Source organism: Vigna unguiculata, chromosome 10 (genome assembly GCF_037176805.1).
Source record: "Vigna unguiculata cultivar grain cowpea cultivar isolate G323 ecotype 2 chromosome 10, ASM3717680v1, whole genome shotgun sequence".
Taxonomy (NCBI): domain Eukaryota; kingdom Viridiplantae; phylum Streptophyta; class Magnoliopsida; order Fabales; family Fabaceae; genus Vigna; species Vigna unguiculata.
The window spans coordinates 13110488-13129157 of NC_140801.1; the positions used below are offsets into that span (position 1 = coordinate 13110488).

The 18670-nt window shown below is 32.2% G+C and overlaps 1 protein-coding gene and 1 pseudogene across 1 annotated transcript; one reads left to right on the top strand and one right to left on the bottom strand.

Annotated features, from left to right (window-relative positions):
• Positions 1–5379: 5379 nt before the first annotated feature.
• LOC146882167 (uncharacterized) lies at positions 5380–10233 on the bottom strand (annotated as a pseudogene).
• A 6821-nt stretch (positions 10234–17054) lies between these two features.
• Positions 17055–18670, top strand: LOC114165264 (uncharacterized). The gene is made up of 3 exons (XM_028049921.2): positions 17055–17911; positions 18057–18200; positions 18377–18670. Exons 1-3 carry the CDS (start codon positions 17096–17098, stop codon positions 18599–18601), a joined length of 1185 nt encoding a protein of 394 aa, XP_027905722.2. The 5' UTR covers positions 17055–17095; the 3' UTR covers positions 18602–18670.

Genomic DNA, 18670 nt, shown 5'->3' on the forward strand with positions numbered 1-18670 from the left:
ATGAAAAAGAATAACTCATGCTAACCTAGACTCAAACTCACACCCTTCCACACACCAAGTCTATGCACAACCAACAAGCTATCACATGATTCATGTCAATTCTTATGTACATACCACCTTAAGCCATGCTTCCACATTCATAATATATTTGCAAAATAAAACAAAATTAAATAAACATACTAATGGTATACACAAGACTCAAACCCATGTCTTCTCAACATAATCAAGTGCTCTTAACCACTTAAGACATGCTTTCCTAGGTCTTATACCAAGTGTCAAATTGAATTCCTTAATAACAAAAGAATGTGTAGAGCTAATTGCGAATCAAAGCAAAGTGAAGATGAAGTGAAAGGAATAAACACAAAAGTTGAAAATGAATAAGTTTTCTCTCGTCTTATGCAAGCTATTTTTTTCCATCCATGTAGAGATCCCTACATTTCACTTTATTAAAAGGGGATTTAAAAACTTACGTTAAATCTTCTGCACTTCTTATATTAATTGGTAATACATTTTTTAATAAATTATATATTCTTTCAAGAAATTAACTATCTTAATGCATCATTGCTAAATTTATGTTTTTTCATATTTAATTTTAAAATAGGTTTAATATATAAATATCATTTCAAAATTATTACTACATGCATTATTGTTGGTTTACTTTTAACCCATCGCTTAGTTTACGATGTTTTTATTTGAGATTTAGTGTTTGGTAGATGCATTGTTTGATATATATATATATATATATATATATATATATATATATATATATATATATATATATATATATAATTATTGTTTTGCTAACAATACACTAAGAAAATTTTGTTTTCTAATTGAGCTTATAATTTAAAAGATGTTTTGAATCAAGTGCCAATTTGAGTCCGAGAACAATAAAAATACTTGTTTAAAGTGAGGCGCAAATAACACAAAAATGTACATTAGGAAAAAGAAATAAATGAAAATTGAAAATGAATCGATCATACTCCATATCATGAAAGCTCGATATTGTTTTGATCACATCTATCTAAATAATTAAATTTTAATAACAATAATTTTCATGTATAATAATGTTGATATTCATTTATATCAGATATTGAATTGTTTAATTTTTAATAAAAAATTTTAATGTTTCAAGACCTTCTATTATTTATCTTATGAAATAAAACTACTTATATATATATATATATATATATATATATATATATATATATATATATATATATACATATATATATATATATATATATATATACATATATATATATATATATATATATATATTAATATTCTTATTAATTAAATACGTTAATTATTACAATCCCTTGTAAATGAAATAAGTACTTAATCTTTAGGTCACTCCTGATGATTTAAATACTTAAGTAGTCCTCATATTTTTTACTCTCCTAATATTTTGAATTCAATTTTAAAAATATAATTATTTTTATGTATTTAAATTAATTTTAAATACTAATTTCGGTATTCACAATATCAAATGTAAACATCGATATAACACGTTATCAAAGCAATAATAATTCAAAAAAGAAATGTATACATTATCATGATTGAGATTACCTAAAATAACCACAATATAAATTTAAAAGACTAGATGGAGGTTTAGATCGTTAACCTCTATCAAAACTATTAACCTAAAACCCAATCAAACAGAAGCAACCACTCGCTACGACGAAAGAAAATTACCATTTACATCACCAATGTACCTAGGAACCCAATCGTCGGAGCAACGACCAAGGAAGATAGCCAATATTTTAGAAACGTGAGGCAGAAGTGTGTCAGGTTTTACAGAGGGGGTTTCATTGGGGAGAACAACACCAATGAGATCTGAGCCCAACCACATAAGACACTGACACCACTCTCAACCCAAAACCTTAAGGCAATAGGTTTATGGGTCTTTATTCTTATATAGTGCTCTATTTTCTCAATTCTGGTCAATGGGGGACTTAGACTCACACTTGGATTCTTAACAATCTCCCCCTCAAGGGTGAGTCCCTTCAACCACATTGGTACACTCCCCCTCCAACGGAAGCTGCCCAACCACGAGTACTCCTTTTCTGCCCTTTTCTGTACCGCCGTTATTCTTAACGGGACACGCTTTACCTGGAACCCTTACCTGGGACTTTTGCCAGGAAGACTTTCGATACTAGGATCATACTGCACTCGTTTGAGCCAGTTTTAACCATCGACTCTGATACCACTTGTCAGGTTTTTAAGGAGGGGGTTTCACTGGGGAGAACAACACTAATGAGATCTGAGTCTAACCACATAAGACACTGACACCACTCTCAACCCAAAACCTTAAGGCAATGGGTTTATGGGCCTTGATCCTTATATGGTGCTCTACTTTCTCAATTCTGGTAAATGTGGGACTTAGACTCACACTTGTATCCCTAACAATCTCCCCCTCAAGGGTGAGTCCCTTCAACCACATTGGTACACTCCCCCTCCAGCGGAAGCATTCCCAACCACGAGTACTCCTTTTCTGCCCTTTTTCTGTACCACCGTTATTCTTTCCTTTATTGCCTTGTTCCTAACAATTGGTATCAGAGACGATGGTTAATACCGGCTCAGACGAGTGCAGTATGGTCCTAGTATCGAAAGTCTTCTGACAGTGTTGGTCAGGTAAGCGTGTCCCGTTAAGAAAAGAACGGCGGTACAGAAAAGGGCAGAAAAGGAGTACTCGTGGTTGGGCAGCTTCCGCTGGAGGGGGAGTGTACCAATGTGGTTGAAGGGACTCACCCTTGAGGGGGAGATTGTTAGGAATCCAAGTGTGAGTCTAAGTCCCACATTGACCAGAAATGAGAAAGTAGAGCACCATATAAGGATCAAGGCCCATAAACCCATTGCCTTAAGGTTTTGGGTTGAGAGTGGTGTCAGTGTCTTGTGTGGTTGGGCTCAGATCTCATTGGTGTTGTTCTCCCCAGTGAAACCCCCTCTATAAAACCTGACACTACATAACAAGGATGACTTACTTGAAACTTGAACGACCAATAGTGGAAAGAGTAACATGCATTAGGAAATTGTTGTCTAACACAAAGGAACATGAGGTAAAAAATGTGCAGTGATATTTTCGTTGTTAAAATCAATTTTTTTAGGTGGGACGTCGTAAGGTTCATTAAAAATTTTATGATATACCTCATTTCACAACATTGTCTGTCATAAATTTTAAGATAGAGGTCGCACGTTTGACGTAAATTTGTTTATATTTCTGCACGACCTCCATTTTTAACTCACTTTGTCAGGTTTTACAGAGGGGGTTTCACTAGGGAGAACAACACCAATGAGATCTGAGCCTAACCACATAAGACACTGACACCACTCTCAACCCAAAACCTTAAGGCAATGGGTTTATGGGTCTTTATTCTTATATAGTGCTCTACTTTCTCAATTCTAGTCAATGTGGGACTTAGACTCACACTTGGATTCCTAACAATCTCCCCTCAAGGGTGAGTCCTGTGACGAAAAAAAAATTCTATTTATTTATTTATTACAGTATACTTATAAAAATTTAGAGGCAAAAATTTATACACTAATATATAATTATATTTAAAATATTCACATTTATATGTATATTTACAATACTATATACTTCCTATATCCACATTGTTTAGTACATTTTATATTTCCTACACTAGAAGAGGAAGAAGGGTTATTTATTTACAGTTTCCCCCCTTCATATGCGGTTTATCAAACAGGTGGAGGGAAAAGGTTATGGATAGGATTCATTTGGACTGTTGGGGGTAAATAAAAGGTAACTCCGATTTGTCCTTCGATGACAATCGGTGCATTCGGAGCAGAGAGAAAAGTAATGGTAGAGTTTCCCGTTCCCTGAAATGTTACAGAATTATTCACTACATTGGTTTGCCATGCATTTCCCGGAAAAACAGCCACAATGTTGGCGAAGAAGGGATCAGGCGTGTTCGTAGCAGCCATCTATGATAATGTTATAAAAACTTGTTTTTCGCACACAATCAAAAGAAATAGGGAAGTGAGACAAATATCACAAAAAAAAACATATCATAATAAAATAAAATGGAATAAAAATTCTCCCAAAACCATGAAACTGAATTTTTATTATACTTTTATAAAGATATTGATTAATTTTGTAGTGACTAGTCAGGATAAATGAGCTCATGGCCAACAAAGTAACTCAAGAACATATCATCTTGAGTAATACTAACTCGTTTAAATCCCCAAGGTCATACCTCCAACTACAATAATCAAATCTTTATTTATCATAAATTTTATTTCAATGAATAAAATGGGTCAATACGTAACTAGAGATAAATATAAATAAGTAAATGAAAGTAAATATAAATTGAATAAATAGGATCAGTGCATAACTGGAGATGAATATAAATAAATAAATAAATAGGATTGGGAACTAAATATAATTTAGAATGAGGTTAGGGACACCTCACTTAGGGTAAATATCGAGATAAAATAATTACAAATAGATAAAAAAAATCAAAGTAAAAAGATAAAGTGATGGATGTCTCCTCCCTTTACCTTATTTATCGTGAAAATTATACCAAGGTTGTACTAAGACTTTGATGATAAATTAATTTTTCTCTTTTTTCTTTTTCCTCTTTCTTCCTTCTCACACGCAGAGCTTCTTCTTCTGTTCCTCTCTTTTTTTTCTTCTTTGGTTCTCAATATCTCTCCTTTCTTCCTATTCATTCTATTTATATTCCTATTTGTAATGATTACATTAGTTCAACCTTAACCTCATTTCCTTTGGTTTTGCTTTTTACGTTCCAATTCAATTACTCGTTCGTAGATCTTTTTCTTCCTCACAGTAACATGATAAAGTGGCATTTATTGTCATGTTATCCTTTCATATTTTATTATTATTATTTTTTTCAATAGCTTTTACGTTATCTACTTATCATTCTTTTATTCTCTATATATATATAATTTTTTTTTCTTTAACAGAATTACCTTATACGGTAATCATTGATTATTAATTCCAATTATAAAGTCTGATAGTTTAATTTGAATATATATTTCATATATAAGTGATTTTAAAAAAAATCTAATTAATCTTATATTTTAAATTTGTCCTCAAGAATTCTTAAATTATGTGAAAAAGATAATTATAATTTCATAAAATAATCAAAAAAATATATATATATCTCTCTTTTATTTTATTTATTTATATTATTATTATTCTATATATATATATATATATATATATATATATATATATATATATATTGGATGTTACAATTTTCCCCTACTTATAGAAATTTCGTCCTCGAAATTTTATTTTATTTTTTTTTTTATTTTTTTTTGACTAAAATAAATGAGGATAAATTCCTCTTATTTTTTTCTTCTAATTCCCATGTAATATCTCCATTAGCTTCATTCCACATGACCTTCACTAGAGGGATTTGTCTGCCTCTCAATTCTTTGATCTTCTTGTCCATAATCTGTACATGTATTGCGTCAAATGTAAGGTTATTCTTTAATTGTACTGTATCAGGTCTTATCACATGAGTTGGATCAGAAATATATTTTCTTAATTAAGACACATGAAAGACATTATGGAGATTTGAAAGGAACGGAGGTAAGCAAATTTGATATGCAACAAGACCTATTTTTCTAAGAATTTGGTAAGGGCCAATAAACCGGGGAGTGAGTTTCTTTGATTTCATCACTCTACCAATTCCAGTGGTTGGTGTTACTTTCAAGAATACATGATCACCTTCTTGAAATTCAAGAGGTCGTCTTTTCTTGTCAGCATAACTTTTTTGTCTACTCTGAGTTGTTCTCAATTTTTCCCTAATCATTTTGATTTTCTCGGTTGTATGTTGAATCATGTCAGGACCTAACACTGAATTATCACCGGTCTCAAACCAACACAAAGGTGTTCTACATTTCCTTCCATATAATGCCTCATAGGGTTCCATACCTATGCTAGAATGGAAACTGTTGTTATAGGTGAACTCAATCAAACGCAGGTATCGATCCCAACTATCAGAATTTTCTAACACACAAGCTCTCAGCAAATCTTCCAAAGATTGAATGGTTCGTTCAAATTGTCCATCAGTTTGGGGATGATAAGCTGAGCTAAGGTGAAGCTTGGTACCTAAGGCTTGATGTAAACTTCCCCAAAATTTTGAAGTGAATATAAGGTCCCTATCAGATATAATACTTATTGGAACTCCATGTAACTTGACAATTTCTCTTATGTATAAATCAGTCAATTTTTCCAATGAATACCTAATGTTAATGGGTAAGAAATGAGCAGACTTTGTTAACCTATCCACGATAACCCATATGGAATCAAATTTTTGAATGGTTTGTGGGAGGCCAACTACAAAATCCATTGCTATACTATCCCATTTCCATTCAGGTATATCTAAGGATTATAGCATTCCTGCTGGCTTTTGGTGTTCTATTTTAGCTTTTTGACAAACTAGACATTTTGCTACATATTGCGCCACTTCCTTTTTCATTTTGGGCCACCAAAACATTTTCTTGAGATCTTGATACATTTTTGTTGTGCCCGGATGTATGCTTAATTTGCTTTTATGTGCTTCTTCTAGAATCATTTCCTTAATTTCCTCATTATTGGGTACACACATCCTGTCCTTAAATCTTAAAGTTCCGGTTTTATCTATGCCAAAATTCTCCCCACCCCTTTGACCTATCAATTTCTTTTTCTTATTAATTAACTCATCACTTTCTTATGCCTCATGGATTTGCTTTTGTAAATTGTTAATGATCTGAATGGAGTTTAATTGCATTTTATCATGGCTTAGGGTGACCGACAAATTCATGTCTCTAAATTTTTCTAACAAATTCATTTCATGAATCATTAGTGAAGAGACATATGTAAAGATTTTCTGCTTAACGCATCTGCCACTACATTTGCCTTACCTGGGTGGTACTGTAATTCAAAATCATAATCTTTCAGAAATTCCATCCATCTTCTTTGTCTCATATTTAATTCTTTTTTGTCAAACAAGTATTTGAGACTCTTATGATCACTAAAAACTTCAAACTTTCCACCATAAACATAATGTCTTCATATCTTAAGTGCAAAAACAATGGCAGCTAGTTCTAGATCATGGGTTGGGTAATTTTTCTCATGTGTTCTCAGTTGCCTGGAACTATATGCCACTACCCTTCTATCTTGCATAAGAACACAACCTAATCCCATTTCGGAAGCATCACAAAATATAACAAAGTGTCCAGTAGGATCAAGTAATGCTAAAACAGGAGAAGTGGTTAATCTTTTCTTGAGTTCTTGAAAACTATTTTCACATTTTTCTGTCCACACAAAAGCTTGGCCCTTTTTGGTGAGTTGGGTTAAAGGCAAAGCTATTTTAGAAAATCCCTCAATGAATCTCCTATAATATCCTGCCAAACCGAGAAAACTGCGAATCTCAGTCACTGTTTTTTGTGGTTCCCATTGTAAAACTGCTTCTACTTTGGTCGGATCCACTGACACTCCGTTATTGGAAATCACATGTCCTAAGAATTTTACTTCCTCTAACCAGAATTCACACTTAGACAATTTAGCATACAATTTCTTTTCTTTCAAGATTTGCAAGACAATCCGAAGGTGTTCCTCATGTTCCTCAAGAGTCTTAGAGTAAATAAGAATGTCATCTATAAAAACAACCACAAATTGATCTAAAAATGGATGAAAGATCCTATTCATGTAATCCATGAATATTGCAGGAGCATTGGTCACACCAAAAGGCATCACTTGATATTCATAATGACCATACCTAGTTCTGAAAGCAGTTTTTTGTATGTCTTCTGCTTTTACTCTAATCTGATGATATCCGGACCTTAAATCTATTTTAGAAAATACAGAGGCTCCTCTCAATTGGTCCATCAAGTCATCTATTCTAGGAAGAGGGTATTTATTCTTTATGGTGAATTTATTTAATTGACGGTAATCTACGCACAACCTAAAACTTCCATCTTTCTTTTTAACTAACAAAACAGGGGCTCCCCAAGGTGACACACTAGGACGAATGAACTGTTTTTCAAGTAACTCTTCTAATTGTTTCTTCAATTCTGCTAATTCAGAGGGTGACATCCTATATGGTGCCATAGAGATTGGTCCAACTCCAGGCATCAGATCTATGGAAAATTCAATTTCTCTGTTAGGTGGTAAACCAGGAATATCATTGGGAAAGACTTCAGGAAAATTTTGAACAACTGCTATATTTTTCAACTCAACTTCCTCTTTTATTTCCATAGAAGATAATAACAAGTACCCTTGAATTTCATTCCTTAAAGGCTCACTTTTTGAATTGGTAGGTGATTTTAGAAGATTCTCAGAGTTTGGAAATATCACTGATTTCTTAGCACAATTCAAAAGGACTTGATTGGAAGATAACCAGTCCATACCTAAGATTACATCTAATTGAGATAAAGGTAGACATATTAAATTTACAAGGAATTTTGTATTCTCAATGAACAGTGGACAGTCTAAAAAAACTCTATTGGTTATTACTGAGTCATTTGTGGGAGTTGAAACAACCAAACTAGTTTTTAGAAAAGAGGTTGACATATTAAGATGTTGAACACAATGATTGGAAATGAATGAGTGAGTTGCACCTGAGTCATACAGTACATTTAAAGTTTTTCCTTTAATAAAACACATACCTTGAATTAGATCATGGTTTTTAGCATCTTCAGCTCCAGTCATGGTGTACACTCTTCCTGTTGTGGTAGGTCTTGTCTTGGTTGCAGTTGGATTGAAATGTGGCTTCTGTTGTCCACACTCAGAGAATATGTGACCAGGTTTCCCACACTTGAAACAGACAGGTCCTTTAAGGTGACAATCTTTAGCATGATGACCTTGTCCGCATTTAAAGCATCTGATATGATCATATACAGGTCTACTAGAATTTCGTGATGAAGATTGGTTGGATTGGGTCCTCCATTGTGGACGATTGTAAGGTTTTCCCTCATTGCGTTTATTTTTATTTGTCTAGGGTCCAAAATACTTTGGTTTGATATTTTGGTTGTTCTCAAAATCTTCCAAAAATCTACACTTGTGAATAAGCATAGGAAAATCAGCAATTTCTAGTATCCCTACTGCTTTTCCCAATTCATCTCTAAGTCCATTTTCAAATTTTATACATTTCATCCTTTCCTCTGGGTGATAAAAGAAAGTAGAGTATTTTCCTAATTCTTCAAACTTAGAAGCATATTCCCCTACAGGCTACAGTCATACTTCCTTGCTTCAACTGCATAAACTCTATTTCTTTTGCTCTCCTCACATCATTAGGGAAATATTTTTCTAAAAACCTTGTTCTAAATACATCCCAGGTAATAATTATTCTTCCTCCTTCAAGTAATCTCCTAGTACCATCCCACCAATATTCGGCTTCTTCTATTAACATAAATACAGCATAATTCACCTTTTGGTTGTCAGCGCAGTTCATAACTCGAAATATCTTCTCCATTTCTTTAATCCATAATTCAGCCTTTTCAGGATCATATCCTCTAGAGAATTGTGGGGGTTTGTTTCTCCTAAATTCAGCTAATCCTTGTGATTTAGGGTTTCCTTCAGGTCTTTGATTCCTCATTAGAGCAGCAGCCATGTCTCGGATAGCTTGCATTGCTTCAGTTAATTCATTGTTTCTTCTAATGTTTGCTATCTGGAATTGTATGAGTTAGAAAGAAAAAAAAAACAAATATATATATATATATATATAATGAGCACATTTCACAGATCTCGCATGAAACGTCGCTCTGATACCATCTAATGTGACGAAAAAAAATTCTATTTATTTATTTATTACAGTATACTTACAAAAATTTAGAGGCAAAAATTTATACACTAATATATAATTATATTTAAAATATTCACATTTATATGTATATTTACAATACTATATACTTCCTATATCCACATTGTTTAGTACATTTTATATTTCCTACACTAGAAGAGGAAGAAGGGTTATTTATTTACAGTTTCCCCCCTTCATATGCGGTTTATCAAACAGGTGGAGGGAAAAGGTTATGGATAGGATTCATTTGGACTGTTGGGGGTAAATAAAAGGTAACTCCGATTTGTCCTTCGATGACAATCGGTGCATTCGGAGCAGAGAGAAAAGTAATGGTAGAGTTTCCCGTTCCCTGAAATGTTACGGAATTATTCACTACATTGGTTTGCCAAGCATTTCCCGGAAAAATAGCCACAATGTCGGCGAAGAAGGGATCAGGCGTGTTCGGAGCAGCCATCTATGATAATGTTATAAAATTTTGTTTTTCGCACACAATCAAAAGAAATAGGGAAGTGAGACAAATATCTACAAAAAAAAAAAACATATCATAATAAAATAAAATGGAATAAAAATTCTCCCAAAACCATGAAACTGAATTTTTATTATACTTTTATAAAGATATTGATTAATTTTGTAGTGACTAGTCAGGATAAATGAGCTCATGGCCAACAAAGTAACTCAAGAACATATCATCTTGAGTAATACTAACTCGTTTAAATCCCCAAGGTCATACCTCCAACTACAATAATCAAATCTTTATTTATCATAAATTTTATTTCAATATTAAATATATAATTATATAAATAAATAGATAGGATCAATGAATAATTAAAATAGATATAAATGAATAAAAAGGGTCAATACGTAACTAGAGATAAATATAAATAAGTAAATGAAAGTAAATATAAATTGAATAAATAGGATCAGTGCATAACTGGAGATGAATATAAATAAATAAATAAATAGGATTGGGAACTAAATATAATTTAGAATGAGGTTAGGGACATCTCACTTAGGGTAAATATCGAGATAAAATAATTACAAATAGATAAAAAAAAATCAAAGTAAAAAGATAAAGTGATGGATGTCTCCTCCCTTTACCTTATTTATCGTGAAAATTATACCAAGGTACTAAGACTTTGATGATAAATTAATTTTTCTCTTTTTTCTTTTTCCTCTTTCTTCCTTCTCACACGCAGAGCTTCTTCTTCTGTTCCTCTCTTTTTTTTCTTCTTTGGTTCTCAATATCTCTCCTTTCTTCCTATTCATTCTATTTATACTCCTATTTGTAATGATTACATTAGTTCAACCTTAACCTCATTTCCTTTGGTTTTGCTTTTTACGTTCCAATTCAATTACTCGTTCGCAGATCTTTTTTTTCCTCACAGTAACATGATAAAGTGGCATTTATTGTCATGTTATCCTTTCATATTTTATTATTATTATTTTTTTCAATAGCTTTTACGTTATCTACTTATCATTCTTTTATTCTCTCTATATATATATATATATATAATTTTTTTTTCTTTAACAGAATTACCTTATACGGTAATCATTTATTATTAATTCCAATTATAAAGTCTCATAGTTTAATTTGAATATATATTTCATATATAAGTGATTTTAAAAAAAATCTAATTATCTTATATTTTAAATTTGTCCTCAATAATTCTTAAATTATGTGAAAAAGATAATTATAATTTCATAAAATATTCAAATATATATATATATATATATATATATCTCTTTTATATTATTTATTTATATTATTATTATATATATTTTTTATTTTTATTTTTTTGAATGTTACAAGTCCCTTCAACCACATTGGTACACTCCCCCTCCAGCGGAAGCTGCCCAACCACGAGTACTCCTTTTCTGCCCTTTTCTATACCGTCGTTATTCTTAACGGGACACGCTTTACCTGGAACCCTTACCTGGAACCTTTGCCAGGAAGACTTTCGATACTAGGACCATACTGCACTCGTCTGAGCCGGTTTTAACCATCGGCTCTGATACCACTTGTCAGGTTTTTAAGGAGGGGGTTTCACTGGGGAGAACAACACCAATGAGATCTGAGTCTAACCACATAAGACACTGACACCACTCTCAACCCAAAACCTTAAGGCTATCAGTTACCTGAAGAAGTATGGTCTAGAAATGAGGTAAACCTTTCACATTTGAAAGTTTTTGGTTGTACTTCATATATTTTGTTGAACTCTAATAGTAGAGATAAATTGGACCCTAAGGCAAAGCGATGTTATTTCATTGGCTATGGATCTGACATGTATGGCTACAGGTTTTGGGATGACCAAAACAAGAAAATTATCAGAAGTAGAAATGTTACTTTTAATGAAAACATGTTCTATAAGGACAGGACTGCAGAATTTGCAAATGCAAATAAAAAGCCAGAGCAGGTATCATTAGAAGAAATTTCAGAAAGTGATGTAGCCAACAGAAGGTAGAATACAAAAGTAGAGCCTGAGTCAGAGCCCGAGTCAGAGTTTGGGTCAGAACCTGAACAGATAGTAGAGTCAGTTACTCCAGAATTACTGACTAGAAGGTCTAGCAGAACAATTGTACCACCACAAAGGTACTCCCCTTCATTGCATTACTTGTTGTTGACTGATGCTGGTGAGCCAGAGCATTTTGCTGAGGCTATGCAGGGAGGTGAATCTATTAAGTGGGAGCTAGCAATGGAAGATGAGATAAAGTCTCTTTAGAAGAATAAGACATGGTCTTTAACCAAGCTTCCAGAAGGAAAGAAGGTTTTGCAAAACAGGTGGGTCTATCGGTTAAAAGAAGAACCAGATGGCAGCAAACGATATAAGGCCAGACTCGTAGTGAAAGGGTTCCAACAGAGACAAGGAATTGACTTCACAGAAATTTTCTCTCTTGTTGTCAAGATGACTACCATCAGAGTTATCTTGAGTATAGTAGCTGCAAAAAATCTTCATATAGAGCAGTTAGATGTGAAAACTGCATTCCTACATGGAGATCTTGAGGAAGAAATCTTTATGGCACAACCAAAAGGTTTTGAAGTACAAGGCAAAGAGAATCTTGTATGCAAGCTTCATAAAAGTTTGTATGGGTTGAAACAAGCACCGCGACAATGGTATAAGAAGTTTAATGAGTTTATGAGAAACTCAGGATTTCACAAATGTGAAGAAGATCATTGTTGTTACGTGAAGAAATATGTTGATAGTTATATCATTCTTGCCTTGTATGTTGATGACATGTTGATTGTTGGTGCTAATATGACAGAAATTGAGAGGTTGAAGAAACAATTGTCAGAAAATTTTGAAATGAAGGATCTTGGTCCAGCCAAGTAAATTCTTGGTATGAGAATTTCCAGGGATAGATCTAAAGGTATTCTAAACTTATCTCAGGAAAAATATATAGAAAAATTGCTTAGCAGGTTCAATGTTGGAAATGCTAAAACCAGGAATACACCTTTGGGAACTCACTTAAAGTTCTCAAAAAGGAAATCTTCTCAAACAGAGGAAGAAGAAAATCACATGTCTAAAGTGCCATATGCATCTACAGTAGGGAGCTTGATGTATGCTATGGTTTGCACCAGACCTGATATAGCACATGCAGTGGGAGTTGTGAGCAGGTTTCTATCCAATCCCGGAAAGGAGCATTGGGATGGCGTGAAGTGGATATTGAGATATTTGAAGGGCACTTCAAAGATGCATTTGTCCTTTAAAAGAAGTAATCTCACTTTACAGGAGTTTTTTGATGCAGATTTGGGAGGTGATTTGGATGGTAGAAAGAGCACAACATGTTATGTTTTTACGTTGGGTGGCACAACTATTAGTTGGAAGTCCAAACTTCAAGGAAGAGTCTCCCTTTCAACCACTGAAGCTGAATAAATAGCTATCTCAGAAACAACAAAAGAGATGATATAGTTGAAGAATCTTCTAAAAGAATTAGGAAAAGGGCAAGATGAACCTTCATTGTTCAGTGACAGTCAAAGTGCCATTTGTCTTGCTAAAAATCCAATTCTTCACTCCAGATGCAAACACATTGAATTGAAGTATCATTTTATCAGAAACTTGATAAATGATGGAGATTTGATTTTGTTGAAGATTCCAGGTGCAGAGAATCCAGCTGATATGTTGACCAAGACTGTCACAACAACTAAGTTGAGGCTTTGCATTGCCTCAACTGGCCTTCGAGAAAATTGATGATGAAGGCACTACACTAGGTGGTAATGTAAATCAAACCCCAAGTGGGAGAATTGTTAGTATTATGGTGCTTGATTTAGTCCCACATCGCTTAGAATAGTGAGATGTAGTTCTCTATTTTACTATATAAGAGACTCTATGTAAAGCTTTAAGATACACCAGAAATACAAATACTTCCTAGTGTAGTCGTGGACGTAGGCATACACATTGTACGCCGAACCACGTTAAATTCTCTGTGTCTATTTTTATCTCCTTTATTCTTTCCTTTATTGCCTTGTTCCTAACATGTAGGAGATGGAAGAACACTTAGTACTTTTCAAGCAATGTTTTGTTGTGTTAATTGTGATATGATGGGTGGATTTCAAAGGTGTGTGGTCAAATTATTTTTTGTTATTGGATGTTAAGGTTAGGGCTGACGGTGTTTTTTTAGGCAGAATTTTCTTGATTAGTGTCTAAATATGTTTTAGCTTGATTTAGTATTGAAACCTAAATATTCTTTTATTTTAAAAGTATAAAATTAACAACATGCATCTCAATGATACCCACCACTAAACAAAAATTTAATTCATATGATTAAGTGTGAAAGTTTGCATGAGAGAATGGAATAAGAGCAAGAATACAAAAATAAGAGAACAAGGATATATAGAAAAGATAAGATATAAATTCTTAGAAGCATGCAATTGGACACAAGTTAAATCTATTTAATTATATCAGAGTGAAAGATTTCCTAAAAGATGAAAGAACATCAATATATATACATATATATATATATATATATATATATATATATCTATATATATATATACATATATATGTATATATATATACATATATATATATATATACATATATATGTATATATGTATGTATATATTATGCGTGTGTACATGGTTAGAGAATATCATAAATTTGAAAAGGAAATAACATTCCATTCAAAGTTTGAAAGGCAGAAAAGATAATATGAGGATGAAGAACTTATGATTTAACGGAAGAGGCCATGCCATTAAAAGATGTTTCAAGATAAGTGTTAAATTAAATAGGCACTTGATCATATGATTCAATATAAGATTCAATTAAGAATATAAATTTATCTCTCCTAAATACTAGGAAGTGTCTGAAGAGAATAATAAAGTTGTATTGTATGTGCCAACGGTACAAACCGTGCTGAATAGAGTATAACCAACCGCTCAAATGTGGAAAGTCATTATTAAAATCAGCTAAACATCTAATTAACATAAACATGTCGTTAAGAATGTTTAAAGGAAATTGGGTCGTAATTAGTTCATACCTAATAAAAAGCCCATGGAGAAAACTAGAAATACACGTCAAATGTGTAGTTGTTCAGACATTCATTAAACTTTTAATATAACGTTAATTGTTTAAACCGATTGAACCTGAGCTTAGATTAGCATTGGAGCACCTTTAAGAAGTAACCCCTCATTAGTTGGCAAATAGATTACCCTGGCACGAAGAGGATAACACCAGAGTCAAAAGACCAGGAAATTGTTTTAAGTGGACGTTCAACCCTATACCCGAAACAAAAGTCAAAACCATCAAAATAGTATAAATTCAAGGAATAAAGAATCATGTTTCTTTTTTCCTTTTTCATAACCTTTTGGACCAGAAAAGGAGTGATTTTTTTAGAGTCAATGTAGTTTTTATATGATTGATTTACAAAAGTTTATGGTCCCTCTTTAATGAAGATGATAATTTCTCTTTGATTAACCCCTTTTTCTTAATAAGTAGATGCCAATGATTTTTATTTTTGTGTTTGTTTGTCTTTTATAAAAATAAAACCATTTAAATAAATTGGTTTATGTACATTCACAGATTTTCGTTTTAGTTTATACATATGTTGTCCATTTTTACTGTGTCACATTACATTGAGCAACATACATATGTGTTTTTAAGATGATAAATGTCTTATAATCTTTCTTTCATTGAATTATTTAGAAGTTAATTATTCAGCATTTGATACAAATGATATCACAATCGTAGCACTTGCACATTAAAAAAGTACACAACCTTCTATTGTTGTGCGTTTAATTCATTGTTTATTGTGATTAAAAAAGCTAAGTTAATTTGTTTGTTATAGCTACGCTATAAACATTTTTGTTTCTAGTATTTTAACATTCAAGGCCACAACAAATCAACTTCTAAAGTACAACCATAAAATATAATTAACTTATATAAATTTGGAGGTATTTAGAATGTATTTAAATCGTATAGAGATATCATTTTGTTTCTTACTAAATTACTATGAATAGTGATAAAACATGCATACTTAATCAACATTTTATATTATAATTATCTCTATCTACAATTAATTTTATATTATAATTATCTCTATCTACAATTAATTTTATATATGCTATGTCTTAAGTGCCAATAATTAATGTTATTAAAATAATATTTCTTTTCCTTTTATTACCTATTTATTTGAATAAACTTCCTTTTGTTAAATTTATATGATTGATATTTTTTTTTATCTTTTAAGCATAATTTAGCCCAAAACATACTGTCATATAATATTAGAATGTTGATATTTAAGAAAACAAACTACAAAAGTGAAATCATGTCAAGTTTACCCAAACAAATCATTAATCAAGTTGTGTTTACATCTACAAATCGTTGAAAAGTTCCCAAATAGTTTTGTAGATCTGTAAAACTATGTGAATACAAGTTAATTTAGGTTTAAATACATTATCAAACACCTTATAAACCGAACTAAAAAGAGACAACCAACATCAATTTAAAATTTAGTTATGCCAAATATATCATCATTTAGTGATTCACCCTATATAAACTAGTAATTAATTTCATATACTCATAAATTTACCTGCTTTAAAATTTCAACTATCATACGTCTTCATCTAAGAACAAATCATCACCATGATCAACACAATATCTCTTTCTTATATGGTATGAACATTTTATTGTCAATGTTCTATTAGTTTTCCTTTTCTTTTCATTCTTATCCACTTGACACATTTTCACTGCACTTTGAAACATCCACAAGATTATCAAATGAATGACCTTATACAGATATTTTCATGGCTAATGGTATCAATTTTTGTGTAGGTTCATGTGAGGACTATCTCTAGAGGAGCAATAATTTTATTTTCAATAATGATGTTGCTATTTGACAAAACTCACTCAATTGTTTTAGAGCCTGATGAAAATCATATAAAGTCAGCTACTTTTTTGTCTGAAAATTTTGAAGTGGGACCAGGAAAAATTGTGGTGAAAACATTATTAGATATTGACTTTCCAAGGGGTCACATTGGGGTCAAAAGTTTTGATGTTGAAGTAGTTGATGAAGATGGTAATTCAGTACCGTTGTATGAAACTTACCTTCACCATTGGTTTGCTGTAAAATATATTGAAAACATTACCATGTCACAGTACATTAAACAATCTCATGACCTTCGCAATGGTATCAAATTTGAAAGAAATGATGGTGCATGCCAAGGTTTTTTACTTCCACATTATTGGGGCTTGGGAGCAGAATCACGGGGAACATCTTCAAATCTTCCAGATCCTTTTGCAATTGAATTAGGTAATCCTACGAAAATAAAGCATGGGTTTAAAGAAAAATGGTTGTTTAGCATCATGGTTATTGATACACGTGGAACACAAGATAGAAAAGGTTGTACAGAGTGCAGGTGTAAGCTTATGAATCTCCCAAAGGACTTTTACAATGTCACAACGGGCATTAATGGTCAATTGTTGCCTAGAAATTATAAAGGAGGACTCTTTTGTTGTCAAGATAACGTACAATGCAAATTAAGAAATGGTTTTCGTGGCCCAACGAGAAAGCTTTCCCTAAGATACAAAATAAAGTGGGTTGATTGGGATGAAAACCAAGTGCCTCTTAAGTTCTACATACTTGATTCAACTGATCGTGTAAGATCAAACGGTTCTACACCAATTCATGATTGTCAGGTAGATGACTTATTCAATACATACAATACTTTACAAATCATAAGCAAACTTTTGAAACTCATCTATTTTCCAAACAAAAGTATTAGGCTATTAATTACTTTTTTCGTCGGTATGTGAGTAAAATTAATTTCTCAATTTGTTATAGGCAGAGTATACGATCCCGAGAAATCATTACAATGACATCCCTCATATTAAGAAAGCAAACATACCAATGACAAAAGGTGGTTATCTTGTATATGGCACTGCTCATATGCACACCGGTGTTGTTAATGTTACTCTATATGGACAGGTAATATTTGATATTTGTTGTTCCCATATAAGTTGTATCATGTAGTTAAACTTACATTAAATTTGGTGTAATTCATATGTTCATTAGGAATGCATTTTGTTCTTGTTTCTATATTTCTATAAGAAATTAACAAGTTTATTGAATCATCTCTATATTTACGATTATGCTTAACTTAGGATGGAAAGGTTTTATGCACTTCAAATCCAAAATACGGAACTGGAAAAGAAGCAGGAAATGAAAAGGGTTACCTAGTTGGAATGTCAGTTTGTTATCCTAAACCCGGTTCTATCAAGATCGAAGATGGTGAAATTCTAACACTAGAATCCGTATATGAAAACAAGTTTCGTACCGGAGCTATGGGGCATTTCTACATTTACTTGGCAGACCAAATAAGTATTTGAAGGAAATTTGATGTGAAGTAGTTATTTATCTTTCTATAATGACTTATATAATTTGTAGTATAATTGTAA